At 39.0% G+C, this 25,803-nt stretch overlaps 2 protein-coding genes across 14 annotated transcripts in view; one reads left to right on the top strand and one right to left on the bottom strand.

Moving 5' to 3' along the window:
- The first annotated feature begins 1,312 nt into the window (after window positions 1–1,312).
- chid1 (chitinase domain containing 1) overlaps window positions 1,313–25,803 on the top strand; it is a 352,093-nt gene continuing 327,602 nt past the window's right edge. For all 13 annotated transcript variants that reach the window (XR_010330348.1, XR_010330349.1, XM_064337950.1 and 10 more), the window contains exons 1-2: window positions 1,313–1,470; window positions 1,599–1,718. Coding sequence is in view for 11 of the 13 variants with exons in the window: in XM_064337950.1 (XP_064194020.1) it covers window positions 1,611–1,718 (108 nt within the window). In the remaining 2 variants the exon portion in view is untranslated. The remainder of the gene's footprint in view (window positions 1,471–1,598; window positions 1,719–25,803) is intronic.
- Window positions 21,075–24,000, bottom strand: LOC135254992 (uncharacterized). The gene is made up of 3 exons (XM_064335664.1): window positions 23,184–24,000; window positions 22,506–22,822; window positions 21,075–21,941 (listed from the first exon to the last, which is right to left on the bottom strand). Exons 1-3 carry the CDS (start codon window positions 23,909–23,911, stop codon window positions 21,640–21,642), a joined length of 1,347 nt encoding a protein of 448 aa, XP_064191734.1. The 5' UTR covers window positions 23,912–24,000; the 3' UTR covers window positions 21,075–21,639.

Below are 25,803 nucleotides of genomic sequence, written 5' to 3'. Positions count from 1 at the left end.
GTTGTCTGCGTTTCCACCGGGGTCTAAAGTACCGCGAAGATTAGGCAAATTAGCCCACTGACGTTGTCGTCGGTCCATCTGTCATATGATTTCTTCTGTAACCCCATACTACCACCGAAGTAGCCTACATTATTTTCTAATAACCGGGACAGCCCGGAGGGGTTTATTCCACTTATATACAACGGGTTACCAACAATGACCATATATGGTTACTTTTGTATTGATTGATTTTAATATATCTCTCAACACATTTCTACAGCAGAAACATGCACACGTGTAACATTGCGTTTTATACTTTTCGTCGCAATCAGTAGGTATCCAATGCAGATAGAACGAAACGGACTCTGAAATGTATTAGTATGGGTACGCACCGTTTGCTTTCCTCAACGTTCTGCTAGCGAGCAGGAAGTTGCTTCCGATGCGAACCAGGAACCTTTTGGGTCATGCTTGCCTGGAACATTTCTGATTGAATGGCAGTAACATACGGCAGTTGAAAGTTGGAAGTATTTCCGTATTACCCAGTTTGAAAAATGCAGCGGCAATATTTATTTTCTTACTTATCACCAATGTTATTATGCAGCTGCATACCTACCTTAGTTTTGAGTTATAACCTAAAGAAATCGAAGAATTTGGAATTAAAACGTGATGTTTTGGTGCTCTTTTCTTCGCTTTAGTCATTTTTATAAAATGCTAAGCATAGGAACGAGGACACGTTATATTCAAACGTAGTACCAAAACATTCAAACGGATAAGTTGGTTGCTGAATATTTATTTGGTTTTCTTTGTTAACAGCGGGTAATTGCTGAAAACGTTTGATACAGCAATGCTAGAGTATCGTATCCATAATTAAATTGGTGATAAGCTCCCCAAGTCCAGACTGGAAATCACCTCCGAGCAACTTTTTCGGGGTAAAAAACCAGTTAATTTAGCCTAAGTTTCCTGCTGTAAGCTTTTTCAAAAGGTTCCTAGTTCCGGGGTATAGTTCCTGCGGTGGAAACGCGGCTATTGTTGGTAACCCGTTGTATAAGTGGAATAAACCCCTCCGGGCTGTCCCGGTTATTAGAAAATAATGTAGGCTACTTCGGTGGTAGTATGGGGTTACGGAAGAAATCAAATGACAGATGGACCGACGACAACGTTGCTTTTTCATACGTCAGTGGGCTAATTTGCCTAATCTTCGCGGTACTTTAGACCCCGGTGGAAACGCAGACAACCATTGGCTGAAGGAACCTTTTAGATCCTGGTAAAGTAGTTCCTGGGACTGAAAGTTCCGGGTAATTTTGGTGGAAACGCGGCTTAGGTTGCTTTCTTGGCCTGGCTACCGTACATTTCCTTCTTTTATTTTGAAATGTTCCGTCCGTCAGTCCACCGGAAGTAGTTTCGTACTTTTGGTTAGTTGCATACTCGTCCTTCTTAAAGTTGCTGGCTTCCTTACATTTTATGTTGCCATAATCGGGTTTATAATTTAAGGTAGGTCAATATTTTTTCGAACAGCACTATTATTTGTTTCAGTGTTGTGTCAGTGAAATTCAGAATTTCGCTTGAGTTAAATGTTCATCTAATCGGTAGGCTACTAAGTAGATCCGCTTCTGTTTCAGGGAGGATTTGAAATGACGGCTGTGCTGATGCTCATATACGGTGGTCTCTCATTCCTTTCGGTCGGTGGTACACTCTCCAAAACAGATGCCAAGAAGTCACTCAAAACTGAAATCGCTGACGTGAGTTTGTTACCTTGATGTTCAATTCTAATATGCAGTCAAAAAAGGTTAAACGCAAAAGAACAAGTTGCACTCTAATGTCAAATGCACATATTCTGTGTCAGTAGTACACTTGCTAAAAAAGTAACTCGCGTATGCAAATCATACTCTCTTCATACATCTTTATAAGCAACACAGTTCCTAAAAACGTGTACGTTATTACTGATATCAACATAATTGCGAGTTATAACACAAATTTCACCAGTTCACAGACACCATATCTCAAAGCTGTGGTACCGATGTTTTCTTACATTGTTTCAGTTCACAGGGCCTGCATTTCATGCCACCTGATTTCTCATTTTGTACCTTAAAAAGTTTTGTCACCCAAAGACTCTAATCTCAAATGTGAACTATGCTTTGTATACTGCGTATGGCATATATGCTATTCCTTCCTATAATGTTTATTGGGTACTTCGCATTGTGACCTTACAAGTTCAGGGTTCATGTGCAGGTCTAGAGAATATGGAACATTATTTTAGTAATTTCCAGCCTAGAAAAGCTATGGAAATTACGAGAAAACTGTATATAAAAGTATGGACGGAAATATATTTCCAGACGTGAATTTAACCCTTTCTGTGTCGCCAGCTTTCGGTTCTCAACCTCAGCACCGGATGTAATGTCGCCCCCTGCTGATATGATTTTCGCTCAAAAAGCAAGCTTCCCAATTGGGCTCCATTCATTTTTGACAGCAAAAATAAAATACTTCCACTCAAATATTGATGTTAAATCTGAAAAAAAATCTGAATTTTTTATATTTATTGTTTATTTTAGCCAATGTCTGCGCTATCCTCGTTGTAAAGGTCATGTAGGCATGTGACCAAGGACACAACTGAGCATGTCTGTTGAGCGAAAAAATTGTACTTCCTTGTTCTCATCAGAGCCATAGAAAGACTGTTGCGACACTCTTTGATCTTACCGCCACGCAATCACGTGGTTCATGTAGCTCAATAGTTCCAAACAAATCTGCACTGTCAATCTGTTTGAATGGTTTTCAGCGGGACAGACCGCAGCAGTGACTATATTTACAGCAGCGGTAAATATTAAGGCATAGTGTGCATTGATTACTATTCTGTTCTATCATTTATATGTCTGATACTTTATTATTATTAGGGGTCCAAGCAGCGAAGCTGGTGGAACCCTATTGTATCTGTTAGGATTATTAGGGGTCCTAGCAGCGAAGCTGGTGGAACCCTATCGTATCTGTTAGGATTATTAGGGGTCCAAGCAGCGAAGCTGGTGGAACCCTATTGTATCTGTTAGGATTATTATTCTTATTAGGGGTCCAAGCAGCGAAGCTGGTGGAACCCTATTGTATCTGTTAGGATTATTATTATTATTATTATTATTATTTTCCAATAAAAGTGTCTGAGGCTCAGCAACCATGAGTCCTGGAGCAACCAAATTTGGGAGGTGGGTTCCTATGGCCCCCCACTACATAGGCATGAAAAATCACCTATGTCGACCAGATGGTGGCGCTATAACAAAAGGGTCATGTTTAAAAGGTCATAACTCCCACACCGTAAGTCAGATCAACACAAAACTTAATCGACCGATGCATCTGAATGTGCTCTACAACTTTGCTTTTGGGACTACATATGTCCGCCATATTGTTTGCCTGCCATTTGGACGTTCTTATTAGGTGGGGTGCGGAAGAGCTGTGGCTCCAAATCTAAACGGTTACGACATCTAGTAAACTTCTTTATGGCAAGCGACATCCATGGCGACGCAAGTAATCCGACACCGTAGGGTCTAGTTTTTATCAGTGAGGGTAGGGTCTGAACGTCGGGGAAGCAGTGGAAGACAGTGCCAGACATTATTTGAAGACAGTATCGGGTGAGTTCGTTTAGTCTTTGAATCTATCATTATGCTGAGAAATAGCTAAACCATTTTATTGATCGGTTCTGAGTTTCTGTGCAAACGCGCGAAAACACGCTGGTATAATGAAACAATGACGGTAGCCTAATAAATATATAGTCCGCTTCGTTCCGTTGCTACCATAACATAACGACCTACAGCTGCAGTTTCTCGCTGCAATTAGTAATATTGAATATAAACAAAAGACGCAATTTATGCTGTACATCGTATTCTCAATTTAATCTCTAAATCGACTGTAAGTTTAGGGTTGTAACTAGGTAGTTGTTTCGTAGGTGACTTAACTCGTCTTAACTATTGCTTGTATTTTTGCATAGACTGCGTTGTTGCTGTTCTTGTTTGTGTTAGTGTTAATCAGTTTAACCTACAGGGTCCAAGTTGAACTATGCGGTTGTTCCCTGCACTTAGAACAGTAGGCTACTGCCCTCTAGGGTTTTCGACACACTTGTTCCTGGTTATGGTTATACATTTTGTTGTACGTCGCTCTGGATAAGAGCGTCTGCCAAATGCCTGTAATGTATTGTAATGCAATATTCCGTAGCAACAAGATAAACCTGACATTAGCCCTAAAATATGCCAATACAGCAGTGAAAACGCTGCTCACTGAATAACAAAATAAACGAGACAATTAAAAAAAAAAACTATACCATGTCATTCTACAGTCAATATCTGGGACTAAACATTTTATAAATATACAATCTTACCATCTGTTTTACGCGTAGAGATGTCCCTTTTGCGAATGAGTGGTCATATATTGTCTTGGACAATCCGTCTGTGAAAAATACGCGCATCTGTCACGCCTGGGTCGGCTATCTTCATAAATAGCTGTGCGTAATACCACACTTGTTGCTTATGGCGTTGTCGCCCTTTTTAGTGCAATTTGGCTTGATTGACAACTCATTTATTCCGTAGGTGAGAGGTTAAGCTTTCTAACGGTGTATAACATGTCTGATTTTGCTTTTGGAATAACGTTTTATAGGTCAGCGTAACCAAAAATTTTCTGATCTGCCAATGTCTAAATAAATAAAACGGTTGATATTACGTCTTTTTTTTTCGTTTTCTCTCAATGTCGTATTTATTATTTGAAATGTGTATGTATGTGTTATTATTCTATCTGTCTCTGTGGCGCTCTGAAATGTGCATTCTCTGCTAAGCTGAGCAATGGATTGGAATATGTGTCTGACGTAGTGTTGCACGGTATACCAAAACTTCAGCACTTTCTCGGTACTTAAAAAAAAACAAAAAAAAAAAAAAAAAAAGGAAATAGTTCGGTATTAGAATATTCCGACGTTCGGTTGTTTTGAGTCAAATGTAAAAGCCAGGGAAAATTGTCTCCCGCATTACTGATTGAGAGGGTGAAAAGTGTAATTTGTCAGAATCTTCGCTAGAAGGCAGTAGCAACTAAGGTTGCCAAGTGAGGTGACTTGCGCTTGTGCACTCAGCTCCTTGATACAGCGCAAGCTTTGACTCAGTTCACTTCAGTAGCAATAGGTGTTCCAATTTGGAAATATTTTATTATAGATAGATGCTGTTTTGTTATTACAATATGCTGTTTTTAAATCTATTTAAAGGTGAAAGACCTGTTTTAAAGATTATTTAGTTTACAACTGTTTAATTTTTGAAATATATTTCATATAGTTTTCTATGGTTTAGTGTTGTAACACTATAGGCCTATGCTTATTGATATGCTGAACAGGCTTCAACTTAAAGGTTGTTAATAAACCGTGAATTCGAAAATGAGGTCAACCCTTGTGGACATTACGTTTCTGATCAGTTAAGGTAATTTCAGTATCCTTAGGTACCGAGTATTGAATCAGTATTGTTTCAGTATCAATTATCATGATACTAAACCTGGCATTGGTATCAAAGTCAAAATTTTGGTATCGTGACAACACTAGTGTGATGCCTTTTTTCGTTGCGGCATGGAAGCGCTGCAGCTGTGCATACACACCGGGCCATCTAAGTGTTACAACATGCCATCTAAGTGTTACAACATAGTAAAGACCTTTGGATGGATCCATTTGAAGACAATAACGTGTGAGTTCGTTTACTCTTTAAATCCGTCATTACGCTGAGAGAAATCGTATTCTCAGTTTAATCTCTAAATTGACTGTAAGGTTAGGGTTGTAACTAGTTATCTGTCTCGTAGGTGACTTAGTTGCACTCGTCTTAACTATTGCTTGTATTTTTGTATAGACTGCGTTGTTGCTGATCTTGTTTGTGTTAGTGTTAATCAGTTTAACCTACAGGGTCCAAGTTGGACTATGCGGTTGTTCCCTGCACTTGGAACGGTAGGCTACTGCCCTCTAGGGTTTTCAACACACTTGTTCCTGGTTATGGTTATACACTTTGTTGTACGTCGCTCTGGATATGAGCGTCTGCCAAATGCCTGTAATGTAATGTAATATTCCGTAGCAACAAGATAAACCCGACATTAGCCCTAAAATATGCCAATACAGCAGTGAAAACGCTGCTCACTGAATAACGAAATAAACAAGACAACGTTTTTTAAAAATTATACCATGTCATTATACAGTCAATATCTGGGACTACGGATTTAGTAAATATACAATCTTACCATTGGTTTTACGTGTAGAGATGTCCCTTTTGCGACTGAGCGGTCATATATTGTCTTGGATAATCCGTTTGTGAAATGTCTGCTACCTTCAAAAACAGCTGTGCGTAATACCACACCTGTTGCTTACGGCGTTGTCGCCCTTTTTAGTACAATTTGGCTTGATTGACAATTCATTTATTCAGTAGGTGAGAGTATAAGCTTTCTAACGATGTATAACATGTCTGATTTTGCTTTTGGAATAGTGTTTTATAGGTCAGCGTAACCAAATTTTTTCTTATCTGCCAATGTCTACATAAATAAAACGGTAGGCTATTTTGCGCGCAGCACACAGATCGCGAGTTGATATTACGTCTTTTTTTTTCGTTTTCTCTCAATGTCGTATTTATTATTTGAAATGTGTATGTATGTGTTATTATTCTATCTGTCTCTGTGGCGCTCTGAAATGTGCATTCTCTGCTAAGCTGAGCATTGGATTGGAATATGTGTCTGACGTAGTGTTGCACGGTATACCAAAACTTCAGCACTTTCTCGGTACTTAAAAAAATAAAAATGAACGGTTCGCTATTAGAATTTTCCGACATTCGGTAGTTTTGAGTGAAATGTAAAAGCCAGGGAAAATTGTCTTCCGCATTGCTGATTGAGAGGATGAAACGTTAATTTGTCAGAATCTTCGCTAGAAGGCAGTAGCAACTAAGGTTGCCAAGTGAGGTGACTTGCGCTTGTGCACTCAGCTCCTTGATACAGCGCAAGCTTTGACTCAGTTGATTTCAGTAGCAATAGGTGTTCTAATTTGTAAATATTTTATTATAGATAGATGCTGTATTGTTATTAAAATATGCTGTTTTTCAATCTATTTAAAGGTGAAAGACCTGCTTTAAAGATTATTTAGTTTACAACTGTTTAATTTTTGAAATATCTCACATATTTTTCTGTTGTTCAGTGTTGTAACACTATAGGCCTATGCATATCAATATGTTGAAGAGGCTTCAACTTAAAGGTTGGTAATGAACCAGGTTGTTAATAAACCATGAATTCGAAAATGAGGTCAACCCTTGTGGACATTACGTTTCTCATCTATTAAGGTAATTTCAGTATCGTTAGGTACCGAATATCGAATTAGCATTGTTTAAATTTCAAGTATCATTTCAGTATTGAATATCGTAACACTAAACCTGGTATCAGTATCAAAGTCAAAATTTTGGTATCGTGACAACACTAGTGTGACGCCTTTTTTAGTTGCGGCGCAGAAACACTGCAGCTGTGCATACACGCCGGACCATCAACGTGTTACGACATGCCATCTAAGTGTTACGACATAGTAAACGCCTTTACGGGAAGCGGCCAGGACATATCCATGGCGACGTAACTAAGTCATCCGACAGCGTCTCTTAGCACAAAATTGGCCATAAGTCATCAATATTTTATACGATCATCATGATATTCAGTAGATATGTTGGGTGAAGGCATATGATCATGAGGACAAAGCCATTTTAAAATCGCTCCATAGGGGGAGCGATGGTGCCAATGCTTGGACCCCTCCCAACGCCACTTGCGGCTTTAATTATTATTATTATTATTCTTATTTTTCTCTGCTAAAAGTGTCTGAGGCTCAGCAACCATAAGCCCTAGAGCAACCAAATTTGGCAGGTGGGTTCCTATGGCCCCCCACTACTCAGGCACTAAAAATCATTTATGTCGGTCAGATGGTGGTGCTATAACAAAGGGTTTTGCGTAAAAGGCCATAACTCCCACACCATGCATTAGATTAACACAAAACTTCATCGACCTATGCATCTGAACATGCTCTACAGCTTCGCTTTTGGGACCACCTATGTCTGCCATATTGTTTGCCCGTCATTTGGACTTTTTTATTAGGTGGGGTGCGGAAGAGCTGGAGCTCCAAATCTAAACGGTTAAATGGCGACGCAAGTAATCCGACACCGTGGGTCTAGTTTTTAGCAGTGAGGGGAGGGTCTGAGCGTCGCGGAAGCAATGGAAGACAGTTCTTGAGCCTGCATCCATTTGAAGACAGTATCGGGTGAGTTCGTTTAGTCTTTGAATCTGTCATTATGCTGAGAAACAGCTAAACCATTTTATTTATAGGTTCTGAGTTTCTGTGCAAACGCGCGAAAACACGCTGGTATAATGAAACAATGACGGTAGCCTAATACATATATCGTCCGCTTCGTTCCGTTGCTACCATAACATAACGACCTACAGCTGCAGTTTCTCGCTGCAATTACTAATACTGAATTAAACAAAAGACGCAATTTATGCTGTAGTCTGCCAATGTCTAAATAAATAATACGGTCCTTTTGAAGACAATATCGGGTGAGTTCGTTTAGTCTTTAAATCCGTCATTATGCTGAGAGAAATCGTATTCTCAATTTAATCTCTAAATTGACTGTAAGCTTAGGGTTGTAACTAGGTAGTTGTTTCGTAGGTGACTTAACTCGTCTTAACTATTGATTGTATTTTTGCATAGACTGCGTTGTTGCTGTTCTTGTTTGTGTTAATGTTAATCAGTTTAACCTACAGGGTCCAAGTTGAACCATGCGGTTGTTCCCTGCACTTAGAACGGTAGGCTGCTGCCCTCTAGGGTTTTCGATACACTTGTTCCTGGTTATGGTTAAACGCTTTGTTGTACGTCGCTCTGGATAGGAGCGTCTGCCAAATACCTGTAATGTAATGTAATGCAATATTCCATAGCAACAAGATAAACCTGACATTAGCCCTAAAATATGCCAATACAGCAGTGAAAACGCTGCTCACTGAATAACGAAATAAACGAGGCAATTAAAAAAAAAAAACTATACCATGTCATTCTACAGTCAATATCTGGGACTAAACATTTTATAAATATACAATCTTACCATCTGTTTTACGCGTAGAGATGTCCCTTTTGCGAATGAGTGGTCATATATTGTCTTGGACAATCCGTCTGTGAAAAATACACGCATCTGTCACGCCTGGGTCGGCTATCTTCATAAATAGCTGTGCGTAATACCACACTTGTTGCTTACGGCGTTGTCGCCCTTTTTAGTGCAATTTGGCTTGATTGACAACTCATTTATTCAGTAGGTGTGAGTATAAGCTTTCTAACGCTTCTATTGCTGGTATTTTTGCATAGACTGCGTTGTTGCTGTCCTTGTTTGTGTTAGCGTTAATCAGTTTAACCTACAGGGTCCAAGTTGAACTATGCGGTTGTTCCCTGCACTTGGAATGGTAGGCTACTGCCCTCTAGGGTTTTCGATACGGCTTTAATTATTTACATTTATTTATATTATATTATTGACTTTATATCACTAGGAGGAAATATCGTAAAGCAGAACTAGAGATGGCTACGATACTATGCTACTATGCCAGTTACTGAGGACTGTTGTTTTACTTTACATTTAACGTTAACCTCTTGAAGTAAACGGCACTTGTTAAACACAAGGTCCAGTCCGTTCCTCCACCCATGGTCTTCCACTCCTGTTGTTGGTAGTGCTAGATCCCGGCCTTGCTGTCACGACTGCCTCTCACAAACCTCAGACTGGACACACACACACGTCATTATAGTGGTTAAAATATAAAATATCCTAATTATTCAGCTCCTGCACTTCATCATTTTATCCTAGAAAACAAAACGGGGAGATAGCGAGTTATGGAGTTGATCATGCTCTCTACAACAGCACATATCTCTTCTCCATCTCTAACATTTCCATTCCACAGCATGCGAGCATCCTGCTCCAAGAGCTTTCATAGGCACCTTAGGATTTGGATTTGGACTTTTATCACCCCAGTTTTGGATGCTACAGATATAACTGACAATTACATACCTTGTTGCTTTTTGGATCCTTTATAGATAGCGGGCTTGCTAGGTCATCAAAGTTAGTCTCCCATGCTTTCACATGTCAGCTCTTCAACAGAAAAATATGTGAAGTAATTAGCTACCTGCAGTAATACTTTCTTTTTACTGTGAGCATCCACATTTATGCTGCTGATCGTATCACCTGTCATTGATGCACTGCCTAACAAACAATGTGTGTAATGACTGAATTAACCAAGGAACAACCTTGCTAGATACAAACTAGCCATGTTATCTAGTTGAGCTAGCTACCATTCATTGTAATCAGATGTACTAATACGGTCGAAACAAAGTGTTGCTAACTTTAACAATAACTATAATAACCTAAGATAAACTTTGTATGCCAACGAACACCAAAAACTGCAATTAAAGGTAAATGTAGGCCAACTGACATCTGGATATGGTAGCTAGCGAAGTGTTGCATACATTAGCTAACTGAATTTAGAATCTAGCAAGCTATTATCTTACGATAAACATTAACTAAAGCTGGCTAAATAAAATACCACTATTTGACTAAATTGATGAGAGGTCTGCTAATGCGTTAAAATGTCAAAAAATGCAGTCATTTCTTCAACTTACCAGCAAGCGTGTCTCGGAAACACTGAAAATGAATGGGGTTCAATGCTGGAACTATACAGTTTTTGGAACTATTGGTTGCCCCACGACACGCGTTCCTTCCACATTCTCTGATTACAATAGAAGTCTATGGGAGTGTCACAACTCTCTCTTTCTATGGCTCTGGTTCTCATGTTCTCCCTATAGGTTTTGATTTCCGTCACTGTCTCTACATATCTCATAAAAAACATGTTTTCAACATACAAAAATGGCGAGTTACTCACACATACAAAGCACTCTTTATAAGTTATTCATTCAAACTGGCTAAATCTAGGCCTGTCATTAAAAGTAGGCTATTGATATCAAAATGACGGCAAGTTACTGTACTACAAACTATATAGGTTACCTCACCAAAATTAAAGAAGCTGTATTCCAAAGCAATGCTACCCAGTGTTTTCTAAATTGTTTCAAGTCACTTGGCCCTGTGTGTATAAGCATATAGTACATGAACGGGCCAGATATATGTGTGGATGGGTTTGTAAGAGTCAAGATTGATTGAATAGGCCTGAATATGTCAAATTTGTATCGGTATGTATGTATTTAGCTGCCCAGCATTTCTGTTGCGTGAATGATTGTATGTTTCTTGGCATAAATGTCTGTTTGTAACTGTCAATGTCAATGTTGCATGCTGCAAGGGAAATGTCCCCATGGGGATAATGAAGTATTGTATGAATGTATGTACAAGATTTATTTTACATGCAGTATTTACTGTAAGTAGCAAATATACAAGAACTAGTACAGTTAGTAAAATGAACTTGACAACCAAGCATAAAGATATGTTTTCTGGAGGAATATGCATTCTGTAGGTATTCACCAGTAGTTGTGTACATTCATTTAAATGCCTTGCATGAGGCAAATTGAGGTATTTGACACTTTGATGTGACACTAAGTTTAAATGACATTGTAAGATGGTAAGATGAAAAAACACAGGGCAAGTGACTTGAAACAATTTAGAAAACATTGGGTAGGTGAGGCAAGATGGCCTATATAGTTTGTAGTACAGTAACTTGGTGTCATTTTGATATCGATACTTTTAATGGCAGGCCTAGATTTAGCCAGTTTGAATGAATGAGTTATAGCCAGTTCTTTGTATGTGTGAGTAACTTGGCATTTTTGTACGTTGAAAACGATATAATTTCTTTTTGCAAAGTGTTTGTTATAAGAAAGTGAGAACAGAAATGCATATAAATGTAGACAATGAGAAGTACGCGTACACATAGATCGGATGCCGGATGTACACTGCTTTGATTGAGAGGCAGAGCGAGGTTTTGGGGGGGCCAAGTTGAGGACATGATTCGTGATGAACAGTGGAGCTGTGCTGGGTGAAAAAATGCGAAGTAACCCTTTAAGAAACAGTTGTGGATTATGGCTGTGAATATGTACAGTCTGATGAACGTGTACCGTTTAGCACTTTGGCTTTGATACATACTTTATGTAAATCAATGGCTGTGACAATTTGTGTGGTGGTGTAAGTATAAAAAGAAGCAAAATGAACGGAATTACAAAAATGAACATTACAAAATGAACAGAAATATCCCCAGTGTATGTACTCACTCATCTGACGACCATGCAACGAGTCTTCATTGACAAAATTATCAGCAAGCTTGTAGAATTTGAGCTCCGTAGCTCGGAAATTGTGTACCCTTCTGTCCTGATCCGTTTTTTGTTATTTCGTCGAGATGAACTTTCAGTGTTTCTATGGTTTATAAGGCATTTTTATAGGCTTAGCTGTTCGCTGTTTTGTTTTGCTTAGCTAGACAGGGGAGAATAGCAGCACACGCATATGTCCCAGCAATCTTTGCATATTAGAAAATAACAGGAGCGAAATGAGGAAAAATTATGAAATTGAGTAGCCTAGATGAAACAATATGTTGTTAGGAGAATGAGCATGTAGGTGATGTCTGACATGATCATAGACTAAGCTATAGTGCAAAGAAGATAAAGTGACCATGAGTGAGATGGATTTACTTATTGAACGATATATGAAGCAGGCGGTATTACGAGTAACATGTTGAATGTGTTGTTGAAGCAATGCGCGAAATGGACCGCGAAACAGGACGGCAGTGTCAGGCGCGTCGCACCCGCAGGTGTTACGGATGTTGTGACACCCGTACTTTCACAGAAACATGGGGTGTTTCTCAATACCAAGAATGCAAAGAACGGACTTGTGTTCTTGGGGAGAACGTTCTTGCTAGTCGTTCTTGGAAGAATGAACTCGGCAAGCTCACAAGGACAGAGAACGCTGTTATATGTATTTGAGATACCATGCATGCTTGTGACCTGTGGTTACGCTACCTGACAGTCACCGTCCTCGGTGTATTCTGATCTCTTTCAAAGGCTGTTTTACATTGGTTTGGGGTATAGTTTTATTTAAATTGTAAACTAGCGTTAATTGTAGGCTACTTAAAATATCAAAGTGACCAAAACATCTCTTTTATCCTCTGTTCTCTAGGTAGTTAATACATGTCGGTTGCTTAATTCACAATTGCATTCTATACCGACAAAAATATACCTAGCACTTTCAGCAACAAGGGCAGGCTTGGATTCCATCCCCCCCACTTTTTCATTGATGAAACGAAACTAAAATCTGTAAAAACAGTACTTCAGAGATTGAGTTCCCCATACATAGAGACAGAGCACAACGCGTCATACTCTGAAAACCACACCCACCGGAGGGGAAAACAATTGGCACCACAATATGCAAGCAAGGGCTGAAACACTAACAAAATGCCTGTAGCTAGCTAAAAACATTAGATTTAAGCATGTCAAAGGATTATTTTAGCACCCCATGTCTACCTGCGTTAGTCTAGCTCTAGCTTGCCACTTCAGTGTAGCGACAACGTTATAACGGTCTCTGAAAAACAGTATAATTTGCCTTTGGCTCGGGGGGCTTCTGGTGAAACTGGTGCAGAAATTAGCTAAGTAGCTATCATTTTAGCTTCCCCTTCTTAGCCATCTACAAGTTTGTTGAAACAACGTCGCTAGCCAACTCCAACTTATTTCGAATGACAGTAACGTACTGTAGCCTGTAGCTAGCTTGCTAGCTGACACGCCACTAGACTCCAATGTTAGGACAGGTTTTTCGGTTCGGCAGCTTATAAAAACTTAGTTCTTTACCCAGTTGGTATCATCCCACCACACACAAGCTTTTAGACATTTTTCTGTTGTTTGCTAGCAGACGAAAGTGACAAGGAGGCACCTTCACGCAATACAAAGTCAATGGAGGGCGATGAATTGTTTTCCCCTCCGGTGTGGACGGGACTTAATTGCGCTCTGTCTCTATGAAAACCTTAGTCATGCTGGATTCATTGAACGGCCATCCAGCCAATCACAGCCATTTGGCCAACCCACCAGGCCAGGGAAGAGTAAACAGTTGAAGTATGGTATGCGCGTGCATTCAGAAACAGGGCTTCTGTCACTCGCTCGCTGTGATTAGGGAATAACAACAAATCATAGGTATGAAACGGATATTTAACTACTTATTAATGTAGAATTTTCTTTTGTAACTTTGTGTTGTTATGTGATGTGTCAGCTAACATTAGTCATTGGACATAAAATGAAATAGGCTATCCTAGCTAGCTACCTCAATCATCCCAAATGCAAGCCAGCTGGCCAATAAACTTCATTCAAGCTAATTGTGGCTGACATTATGTAAGGAATAAACCACGACGGGCTGTTCCGTTATTGGAAAATAATGTACGACGGGGATGGTGATCCGGCCGAGGTAAAGCCGAGGGTCACTTAACCAGCCCCGAAGTAGGCTACATTATTTTCCAATAACTGATCAGCCCGTCATGGTTTATTCCACTTATACAACGGGTTACCAACAATGAATATATATGGTTACTTTTATATTTATTGATTTTTATCAATTTAATCAGCTGAAAGTGAAATATTCTTCCACAGGCATTTGGGCATATCATTTTACCGTTGTCAAGCAAAACTCTGGTTGGTAATTCTATTTGGACCGTTGTTAAGCAAAAACCTCTGGTCGTTAATTCTATGAAAACAACGATTATATCAAGAAAAAATAGTTCCTTCTCGTTTTATACCATACAATTAGCACCAATTTTGGTCATTTTTGTCATTACATTATTTAATAAAACGGCATGAAACCATAAGTCAATAAAATTCCTCTCCCTAGCACTGTCTTGCTTTTTAAATGGGGTGGTCACGCAAAGAACTGAGATCACTACTATAGACTAGACATAATGTCTTTAGACCCTCTGAAACCGGTTTTGAATGCCAGCTAGCTTTATGATAGTTTCGCCGTCACTTGTCACCAAGCCAAAAATTCCTGGTTTTACTTTAGGTCAGAATCGTGTCACGGCATGCTTGTTATCCCGGCTAGCTAGCTAGCTAACTATTGAATTGTATTCAAAACAGTGGTTACTATAAACCGCAATCGTTCACAAACATATGGATGAAAATTCTTCCTGTAGCCATGAGTTAAATGCGGAACACCTATTCTACTGTCCAAATAAAGGCCAATTCCGATTTGCGGTATGGTTGGCAACCGTAAATAAAGCTAGCAACTGTAACTAGAAATGTGATTCAACATTGCCATCAATTGTGAAATTGGACATTGAAAGGGGGAGGGATGTAACAACAATTCAAAAGCTGTTTAACCTGCTTTAGAATGCTGGATTTTGTAGCGCATTGATTTACTGTTGCAAGCTTTATTTATGGTTACTGATAGCCAGGTCAGTATTTTCACTGGACACTTGATACATTCCACCTTATAACTTCAAAGTCCCAGGTGACTTGTGAATGGTTTAAATGGATTTTGAAAATAGACACTTCATACTACAATCATGATTACGGCAATGAGTGTGCTGTGAAGTTTAGGTAGCAAACAACAACGCTGAATCTTTCTGACGTAATTTACATAGCAACTATACGCTCAGATCGCCTAGTTTCACTCACTGTGGCCATCGATAACATTTCAGAAAATTTATAACTTTTAAAGATTTAATTCAATCTTCTAATGGGACTTTTGCCATTTATTAACCCCTTAGCGCACATGCCAAATCTGGCCAATCCTTGCCCATTTAGGGGGTACCCTATTTAAAGCTTTATAATTCTAGATGTGAACACCACAGAGAAAAATGGCTTAAATGAAGCATGACATTTCTACCATTTACAATACTAGCTTAGATCACTTTATATTCATAATTTTGATAGAAATAAAGTGCTACAAATGCAGTTGTTCAGGCAAGAAATCTAAAATGAATTTGCTCTTTTTTAGTTCGCAAAGAAATACTGAGAGATGGCACATATACAGCAGGTTAAACTATACATGTCCTGGATCAAAAACTTCTTGACCACAAGTTCATAAAATCTAAGGGTGGATATGTAGAACTATTAAAGATCTATGAAGCAGAAAACTAAGCAGTGTACCCAGCATCTCCAAATCTACCCAAAATGTCAAAATTATGCATTGCTGTAAATCACAACATATTCACATATTTCAATACAAGTCAAATGTTTTTACTCAAGAAACTCACTGTTGCATCATTTTCAAGTGGGAATTACAATCATTACATCAGTACAGTGGTCTAAAATAGCTAGGGGTCCAGAAACATATCCAAAATCTCTCCAAAAAGGAATATAATGCTTTTTGTCCATTGTAAAGCATACAAATGAACCAAAAAAAATAATGCAAAAATATTGTCACACAATGCAGTACAGTACCTAAATGTGTAATAACTCTTGTATGTATTTCTATACTCTGTACTCTCGTATGTTTTCTTGTATAGGGATGGGATGACATGAAAACAATTTTCAACCTTCCACCATGTTTTGGCAATGTTCCAACACTAGTCATCATTGTTGCATGCGTCACAAAAACTACTAGACTACCAACGAACACTTACATTACAGTGTGAAATATCCTCATTATAAAATACCACTAACCTATTTAAAGACACTCAATTTCAAAAATAACGTATATAACCTAAATACTTTGAGCAGTAATACTTACATAGCAATGATGAAATCTTACCTGTTTTCAGTAGATAGAGACAAAAGACAGTAAATCAATGATAAAGTTATATCCACTTCTGTCTTACACCAGAAAACTATGTCAGCTAGGTCTATCAGCAAACATATGGCTTTGCTATGCGCAGAAGTCCTCAATAATAATAGTATATTCCAAGAAATTACGAAAAATCATTGACAAGGTTTCGTTAGGTGCAGCGTCTTTTACTGCTACCACAGAGTGAATGCGATAAGAAAATTTTTGGTTACGCTGACCTATAAAATGCTATTCCAAAAGCAAAATTAGACAGGTTATACATTGTTAGAAAGCTTATACTCTCACCTACTGAATAAATGAATTGTCAGTCAAGCCAGACTGTACTAAAAAGGGCAACAATGCCGTAAACAACACGTGTGGTATTACGCACAGCTATTTTGGAAGATACCCAGGCCTCACAAATGCGCGTATATTTCACAAACGGATTGTCCAAGACAATATATGACCACTCAGTCTCAAAAGAGACATCTCTACACGTATAACCAATGGTAAGATTATGTAGGCTATTTATTCAATATTTAGTCCCAGTTATTGATTGTAGAATGACATGGTATCATTTTTTAAAACTTTGTCTCATTTATTTCGTTATTCAGTGAGCAGCGTTTTCACTGCTGTATTGGCATATCTTAGGGCTATTGTCGAGTTTATCTTGTTGCTATGACGGAATACGATTTTTGAGTGGTGAAAGAATATTTTTATGAATGCCAAGATAGACAATATTGTCCATTATGTCATGGGTGGGGGGTGTAGTTCTAGATGAGACTGCAGGGAGAGGGTGCGTGTTAAATGAACGACCAGAGCGACAATGGTGGCGCTGCGAAACTCTGCATAGTTGTCGTGTATCGTCTACTAATGAAACAAAAAAAAAAACACGTTTCTGTTTTTAAGTCATACATTGGTTGCAGTAGCACTGAATGTCTGAGTTCAGTAATCTCGGCACGCCGGCGTGCTGACCACTAGGGGCTTTGCGCTAAGAGGTTAATGGTGTGCATATTGTGTTCTTGTTTTGTTTGATGAACTTTATTGTACAGTGGATGCAATGCACTTTAATAAAATTTTGGACCCAGCTCTGCACTCTCTTGACTGTTTATTTTTATTTTTTTAAAGTGCCCTGAACTGATGTCCCCCTTACATTACTTTTGTAGCAGTAATTAACTTTTGTGTACATTAATTCTAGGGTGAGTTTTTCCCTATATCCTCATGCTAAAATCGACTGTAAATCCACATTTTAAAGCTGATATTTAAAAAATTTATTTTAAATATCCCAGGGGGGTCCCGGGGGGCATGCCCCCGGATCCCTCTAGCGGGTTCACATCTTTGTCACCTTTTTCACCCCTGATGAGATTGCACCCCTGTAATATTATGGTATGTTGAATGCTGGTGATTATAGTACCTTTGGATGAAGGGCGTGGTGCTACAATGTGCATTTTGAACTCAATATTATTTGCATATGGTGGTGAAGAAAATGTGGAAATGCATGGCATTCATTTTTGATTTGGCATGTTGTAGAGACTGGAACGGGGGCCGAAGGGGGGGGGGGCGGTACTCACATCCCACCCCTAGAACCCCCACACTTTTAAAATCGCTGCTGCACCCCTGGGCAGTGTTGTATAATGGGTAAGGAACTAGTCTTGTAATCTAAAGGTCACAGGTTCGATTCCCTGGTAGGATACTGCCATTATACCCTTGATCAAGGTACTTAACCTGCATTGCTTCAGTATATATCCAGCTGTATAAATGGATGGAATGTAAAAAATAAATTTAAAAATGCTATGTAAAAAGTTGTGCAAGTCGCTCTGGATAAGAGCGTCTGCTAAACAACTGTAATGTAATATGAATGTACTTTCCTGACGTTCAGCACTGGTAGTTATAATTATGAATGAGTAATGTTTTAAAATGTAGTATTGTCATGGGGTGTTGCAGACAGTTCTTACGTAGTAATTGTTTGTATGTGGGTACATAGAGAACATGGCGAGGTAACATTAATGTAGAAACGTGCCGTTTGCTGATAAGAATGTTTTCTACAGAAGCCAAGTGAAGAAATGTAATTAGTAGAAACGCCACAGTGGTCAGCTGGTGTAACTTTTGAAGAAAATCAAGACATTTATCGCCATGAAATGGCTGGCCGTGAGTGACTTTTGGTAAACATCTTTCTGCATTGAATATTCTGATATTTTGATAAGTGCAAAAACAATTGAGAATTATTAGTTAGCAATATAAGTGTAAGAAAATGTGAGTTTAATATACGAAAAGATCTGCCCCTGAGAGCAAGGCTGGATTCGATCGTCCAACCATGTGCTTTGCAGTCATTTACTCTTTCAGTGCGTCACCGTCAAGTAGCTGTCTAAAAGCGTGAATTTTTTTGGTCAAATGTGTCCGTGGTTTTAAAGAAGAAGACAGGTCAGTAAGCACAGTTGAGCTCCGGTTGTATCCATATGGCCTGGGGATATTGTAGCAGGTTAACTGAACGTGTAGATGGTATGTCATAATGCAGTCTATACATTCGGTGAATGATGGGTGGATGTGGTGCAAAAGCAAAAATTGAGAAATAAAATACAATAATTAGTGAGCAAATTCGGTTCAGGTGGGGCTTGAACCTGTGACAACGATTTGTAGATTGTGACGTTACCACTGAGCCACGAAGTGACTAACTGTAATGACTGGCAATTTTCTTGGGTAAAAAGATATGTCCATTTTGCGTGTGTATGCAACATTTTGATTGGCTGGTGATGGTGAAGGATTGGCTGGTGTACGTAAAATGACCAATGGGGAGACATATTCTTTGTGGGCTAGGAGGCAGGAAAAAGAAGAAGAAGGGGAAAACACAAAATCCTGGGGCTTTATTGTGTGGACATGTGAAGTTGTTAATTAATTTTGTCTGTTGAAATGGGGCCAAAATGTACCGAAATGAATGATTTTAAGGGCTGAGAGCCTGTGGCTGTTGCGGTTATTTCTGTGGGGAACCCTGAAAAGTGTCAAACTCTCAGTGCTGTATAGGTAAGGGGCATGCCTCCTGCCAAGGCGTAACTTGGCGGGATGGCATACCTGCCATTCCAATTATATACTCTTAAGGAGCACAAGCCTGAAAATGACATACCCAAAATAAAATGGTTACTGTTCTTGAACCCTTTTGACTACAGGTATAATCCTGATCTCTTCTGAAAGGTAGCCTAACCCATGGGAGTATGTTTTCCAAGAATGACTCTAAATGCTTCTGAAAGAAAATAACTGAAGCTCAAACACAGTGGAAGTGGAAGATTCTTTCTCACCAAAAAGTTGATATTGTTGGCAGCACCCCTTGTTACAAAGGAACCTCTGTCATTAAACACTGGTAAAACAGTTTATAGAGATAAAGATGTGAGTTGTTACTAGGGATGCACCAAAATGAATATTCTTGGCCGAAACCGAAAATAAGGAAACACTTGGCCGAATACCGGTGTTTTTTCATTTATTTGCCCATTTGTACCATTGCATAAATTAAATCAATTTTGCTTTTGATTTATGCTTTTCAATGACAAAATTAAATTACAAAACGACAAGGTGATGAAAAAACTTATTAGTCTATTGAACATTCAGTCCTTTCCAGCAGACATTATACCAAAAAAGCACAATAACTGAAAATAAATAAATAAATTAGAAGTAAAATAAAATGTCTTTATTTGCCCATCTTTGAGCGAATGATTTCCCTGAATATATTAGGCCTATACTGCACTGACTGTTGAAAGAAAAAAGAAAAAAGCTATTGCGATAACATGTCTGTATAAAAAAAAAGTACATGGGGATAAACTCACAACAAAGGAATAATCGCTCTTTTAAACAATAGGCCTACTTACTACTTCTTCAGGAAAAGTGACAGGTTCTTCTTTAGAAACAGAAGCTTCTCTAGTTTCTCACAGGAAAGTTGGTTCCTTTTCTCATCAATGACATGAGATGCAGCGCTAAACAGTCTCTCACTGTCTGTGCTTGTGGATGGCGCAGACAAGTATCTGCGTGCCATCTGTGCCAGCTCTGGAAAACGGCCTTGTTTGGTCCTCCAATATCCAAGAGGGCTATCGCTTCTGGGGATGGGGACTTCTGCTTTATAAAGTGTACATTGGAGACCAGATATGCCACACATGTGCATTTGGTTTGGGGTAATGAACATAGAGGACAGGGAGTGTTCCACAGAAAGCTGATATACTAGTATAATTTTTCAGTAAGAATCTTTTTGGGGGGTAATTCAAGATCTTTATTATTTTCCTTTGTACAATACAAGAATAAAATAACTAAAAAACAAACAAATCTTTACTTGAGTTAAAGTACTGGAGTACTTGCTTTTAAAAATACTTGAGTATTCAAAAGTACATTTTAAAATATCATCGCATTGTTGTATTGTTTCTACAATGCATTTACAGAAGCTCGTAACTCTCTGAAACCACCTACTGAATGCACTGACTTGCTTGTAGAACCACTAATGTGCTACACAAAACTGCCTATAGAAACGTCAGCATAGAAATGCAATTGAATCCACAAAAGGACAGCCATTATCGTTTTCATTTTTTATTTAAACATTTTTTCTCCCACAAAACTAGCATGGCAGTGTTCTGATACAGCTGTAGCAGTGTGTGTATATGTGTATGGTTGTGTGTGTGTGTGTACGTGTGCATCAGTCAGACAGTGGAATCTCTGTAGATGCAGCTTCCTCAGAAAACAAAAAATAAAACCATCAACCTATCTTAAAATCCCAGTTATACTTCTAGCTTTATAACTGCCCCAACAGCAACACTGCTTTCAGCGAGACAAACATCAAAACAGATTGTAGATGTATAGTATAACCCTGCTAACGAAAATTCTCAGCCTGGTCAAACTGGTCAAACTAGTCAAACTTGAAGAAGTCCTTATTCAACTTCAGTAGAAGCTGGTTTTCGAAGTTGTGTGAATCAATTCTTCCTCATCTTGGGCTCAAGATCAATCCAGCTGCACTAAAAAGCCTTTCACAGGCAGCAGAGGCAGGTAGGGCTGTGTTTAACTTGAGCGACAGGTTGGATACAGCTGGGTAAGATGTCAAAATGTTCACACCTTCAGATGTACACGCCAGGTAAATGTATGCATCCAGTTGTTTGGTCGTTTCCTGTGTGTGTACATGCTTCATATTAGAAAAGAAATCCTCTTCATCAGAAGCGCTTGAGGAGTTGTCAGCAGGTCGCGGCAGAGGCTCATGGTCGGGAAGATGTTCCTTGATGTAACTGAGGCCTAAATCAGAAATAATTAGTTTTTTTTATTATTATCTTTTTCATCATCATCATCTTCGTCATCAATATCTTGTTTGACAGGAAGCGTTAATGATTCTAGTCATTTAATTTATTTAAGATTATTTTTGACATCTTCATTTTCAAAACCATAAATTATCTCTCCTAGTATTGACACTAGCAATAGTGATTGAGCCAAGGAATTCAAAGCTACCAAATTCCACCTGTTAAGCTTCTGAATCCACATTTTAAACATTTAACTTTACACCTTATACAATTTACAAGGCTTTCATAGATTTTAATCTAAACTTAGTAGGCTATATGTGAGTGACTTTCCTGTGGAAATATTGGGATAAGTTGCAAACTCCAAGTTTTAAACATTAAACTAACTCAGTACTTATACAGAAAAGTCACGCATATATAAAGCTTAAGATAGGTAGCAATGAAAATGTGTCTGTAATAGTGAAACAGTATGATGTATGATTAGGCTATACGGTGTATACAACTTCAGTGTTTAAAAAGGTGAAAATGAGAAAATGACCATGGAGAATCTAGTTCTTTTTCTTACCTAGTTTGAGGACGTCTTCATCACTGGTCCAGGATGTTTTGAATTTTGGATGAAGAATGGCTGCAGCAACCAGCTCTGGGTCAGACATCATTTTCCCAAACCGGTTCTTCAAACCGTCTTGCAGGGCATCAACTAGTGGCTTGGAGAATCTCTGCGACGCTCTGGTTTTCTCAAGCTTGGTGATGAGGGTGGTAATTGTAGGGAGGAGCCATCCCATCTGAATGTTGGATTCTCCCTGTAGTATGTTTATCGCCTGAGCAACTGGACTCATTGTGTTTGCATATTCACCCAAAAAGGCAATGTCAGCTGGACTGTACCTAACACACACAAAAACAAAACAAACATTTAAAAAAAAATCTTCTATATGGAACCGCTATGCATTCAGATATATTTAATCTGACAGACCAGTTATTTCAGAATACACGGGATGTGATGTAATTATTCCTTGTCCTTTGGTCAAATCATGCGGGAAGGTTTAGAACTAGAACTAGCAAGGTAAGTGATTAGTGTAATAAATCTAACCATTACTATCTTTTTTTATACAGGGCTTTGGACAGGTAAGTACTATGTTTCGCTTGGATTTCTCTCAACAGGTTCTGCAGAGATGTGAGCATAACTGTGGGTAATGAAACAGAAAGAACACACAAACAAACAAATAAACAAACATTCACTACTTACATTGGAACATTGAGTGCAGCACAGACAGCTCTCATAGCCCCCTCTCCTCGATCTTTGAGGATTCTCAAGATCCGCTCGACGGCCAAGTAAAAGGAGCTGCATCTTGTTGCGTTAGGTTGTACCAGCTGAAGTTTGCAGTGCTCTTCAACCACCTCTGCAGCAGTAGTGGACCTTGCAGTCTTATTCCAAAGAGCCTGACACTTGGAGAAGGCTGACCTAGACAGTTTCTTGTAGGCCTCTATCCTGTTTGCATTATTGGCATCCACCGTAGAAACCAAATTTATCAAATGGCAAGCGCACCGATGATGCTTCAGAAGTTGGTACTGAAGACCATCATCTTCAGCCATAATGGCTTCAACATCGATAAATTCCACTTCCACCTCCTCATCCTGATGCTCACTGTCTTGAGTTGCCTCTTCGTCAGTTACCTCCTCAGCAGTAACACTGTTGTTTTCATCTTTTCCAAACACACAAAATGCTTTCAAGAAATTTGAGCCATTATCAGTTGTGGTTCTGACTATTTTCTCACGGATTTCATATTGTATGTCATTCATCGCACCTGCCAAGACATCGAATGCGTGAGCACCCTTCAACTGCTTGCACGCAGGACCAACAGAATGCCTCTCAAAACTGCTGGGATCCAGCCAATGCGCTGTAACTCCAATAAAACTCCTTCTCCTTGCAGTCCAGCAATCAGTTGTTGTGGCTATGTATGCAGTCTTCGTCATTGCTTCTTACACATGCTCCTTCCAGATTGTGGCTTTATCAATCTTGCGCCACACAGTGGTTCGAGACATGACAGTGCAGTTTGGCTGTAGATCTTGGACAAGGCTTTGGAATGCCGGTTGCTCAACAAGAGAGAAGGGCTGGAGACCTTGAACTATAAAGTTGAGTACTGCATGGTCAACACACTTCTGAGAGACTTGCTTCGTTTCTTCAAGCTTCATCTGTTTGAGATTCGAGGAAGACATCCTAGCCTCAGATTTTCTCTTACAGACCGCTGTAGTCAGTTCGCTGTATGTCTTCAGCTGACTTCCATGTTTCCTCTATAAAAGACAATGTATAACTTCAGTTAAATATAGGCCCTAAGATTGGCGTCAAAAGGATAAACACGTCGATGGTAGGCGACTGCATTATAAACATTTTTTTTTCCCGATGTAATTTATAATCATTTGTTGTGTTAACACATTTAGAGTGGTTTCTTTCTAATCATACAACGGCTTGGCAGAATACTTGATTCTGATTGGACCAAGGGTGGGTTATTTCTCAGTAAAGGGACACCTCGGCCTTTTAACAGTTCTAAAATCAATGTGCTACAAAATCCATCATTCTAAAGCAGATAAATAGCAACATTATTCTTTCGATTTTGAATTGTTGTTACGTCCCCTCCCCTTTTCAATGTCCAATTTCGCAATAGATGGCAACGTTGAATCACGGTTCTAGTTACTGGCTTCATTTACGGATACCAACCATCCTGCAAAATACGGAATCGTCCCTTATTTGGACAGTAGAATAGGCGTTCCGTATTTAACTCGTGGCTACGGGACGCATTTTCATCCGGATATTTGTGAACGACTCTGTTTGTAGTGACTGCTGTTTTGAATACAATTCAATAGAACTGCTAGCTAGCTAGCCGGGATAACAAGCATGCTGAGACCATTCTGACCTAAAACCCAAAATTTTAATATTGGCTCGGTGACAAGTGACGGCGAACCTATCATAAAGTTAACTGGCATTCAAACCCGGTTTCAGAGGGTCTTGGAAAAACGCAATGTCTACACTGCGAGACCGCAACATTTTAAAAAGCAAGACAGAGCTAGGGAGATTAATTTGATTGGGTTACGGTTTCATGTAGTTTTCTTAAATAATGTAATGACAAAAATGACCAAAATTGGTGCTAATTGTATGGTATAAAACAAGAAGGAACTATTTTTTCTTGATAGAATCGTTGGTTTCGTAGAATTAACGACCAGAGGTTTTTGCTTAACAACGGTGCAAATAGAACTACCAACCACAGTTTTGTTAGACAACGGTAAAATAATGTATCCAGGCAGCCGCAGAAGAATAATTCAGTTTCAGGTGATTAAGTCGACCATATAATAGTCAGTGTTGGTAACCCGTTGTGTAAGTGGAATAAACCCCTCCGGGCTGTCCCGTTATTCGAAAATAATGTTCTTCGGTGGTGGTTATGCGACCTTGGCTTAATTCGCCTCGGTCGCATCACCACCCCTATCGTTCATTATTTTTAAATCAGCTGATATATCTCAAGTAGGCTTGTCGCAAAGTCCGTCAATACATTTTGTAGTTACAATTAACAACTAAAATAAACGTGCATCTGCAGTTTCAACATTGAATATCCAAATATATGCTTGCTAACAAGCTAGCTGGCTAAAATGTAATTTGCTAATCATAACATAAAATATAGCTAGCTAACTGATTTTATGACATTCTTCAGTAACAAATACCACATGACTGAAACTGCCCAGCAAGTTCAAATTGAACTGTACAATCACTGGTGCAATAAGCAGGCACTTTGAACTTGACTGACAGCATAGTAGGAGTAGGCTACTGTGATTGGCCACACGCTGTGTTCCTCACAGGAGAAAAACCAATCGCATTT

This window comes from Anguilla rostrata, chromosome 5 (genome assembly GCF_018555375.3).
Source record: "Anguilla rostrata isolate EN2019 chromosome 5, ASM1855537v3, whole genome shotgun sequence".
NCBI classification, from domain to species: Eukaryota; Metazoa; Chordata; class Actinopteri; order Anguilliformes; family Anguillidae; genus Anguilla; species Anguilla rostrata.
The sequence above is the reverse complement of the archived record's forward strand: the minus strand, read 5'-3'. Positions and strand labels throughout refer to the sequence as shown.

What these genes read in the sequence shown, in the direction of transcription:
- LOC135254992 (XM_064335664.1), bottom strand. Translation starts at nt 23,911, where the DNA reads ATGACGAAGACTGCATACATAGCCACAACAACTGATTGCTGGACTGCA. An exon ending in GCTGCACTCAATGTTCCAAT is followed by an intron (nt 22,823 to 23,183) that starts GTAAGTAGTGAA and finishes TGTGTGTGTTAG; the next exon opens with GTACAGTCCAGCTGACATTG. An exon ending in TGAAGACGTCCTCAAACTAG is followed by an intron (nt 21,942 to 22,505) that starts GTAAGAAAAAGA and finishes TTTCTGATTTAG; the next exon opens with GCCTCAGTTACATCAAGGAA.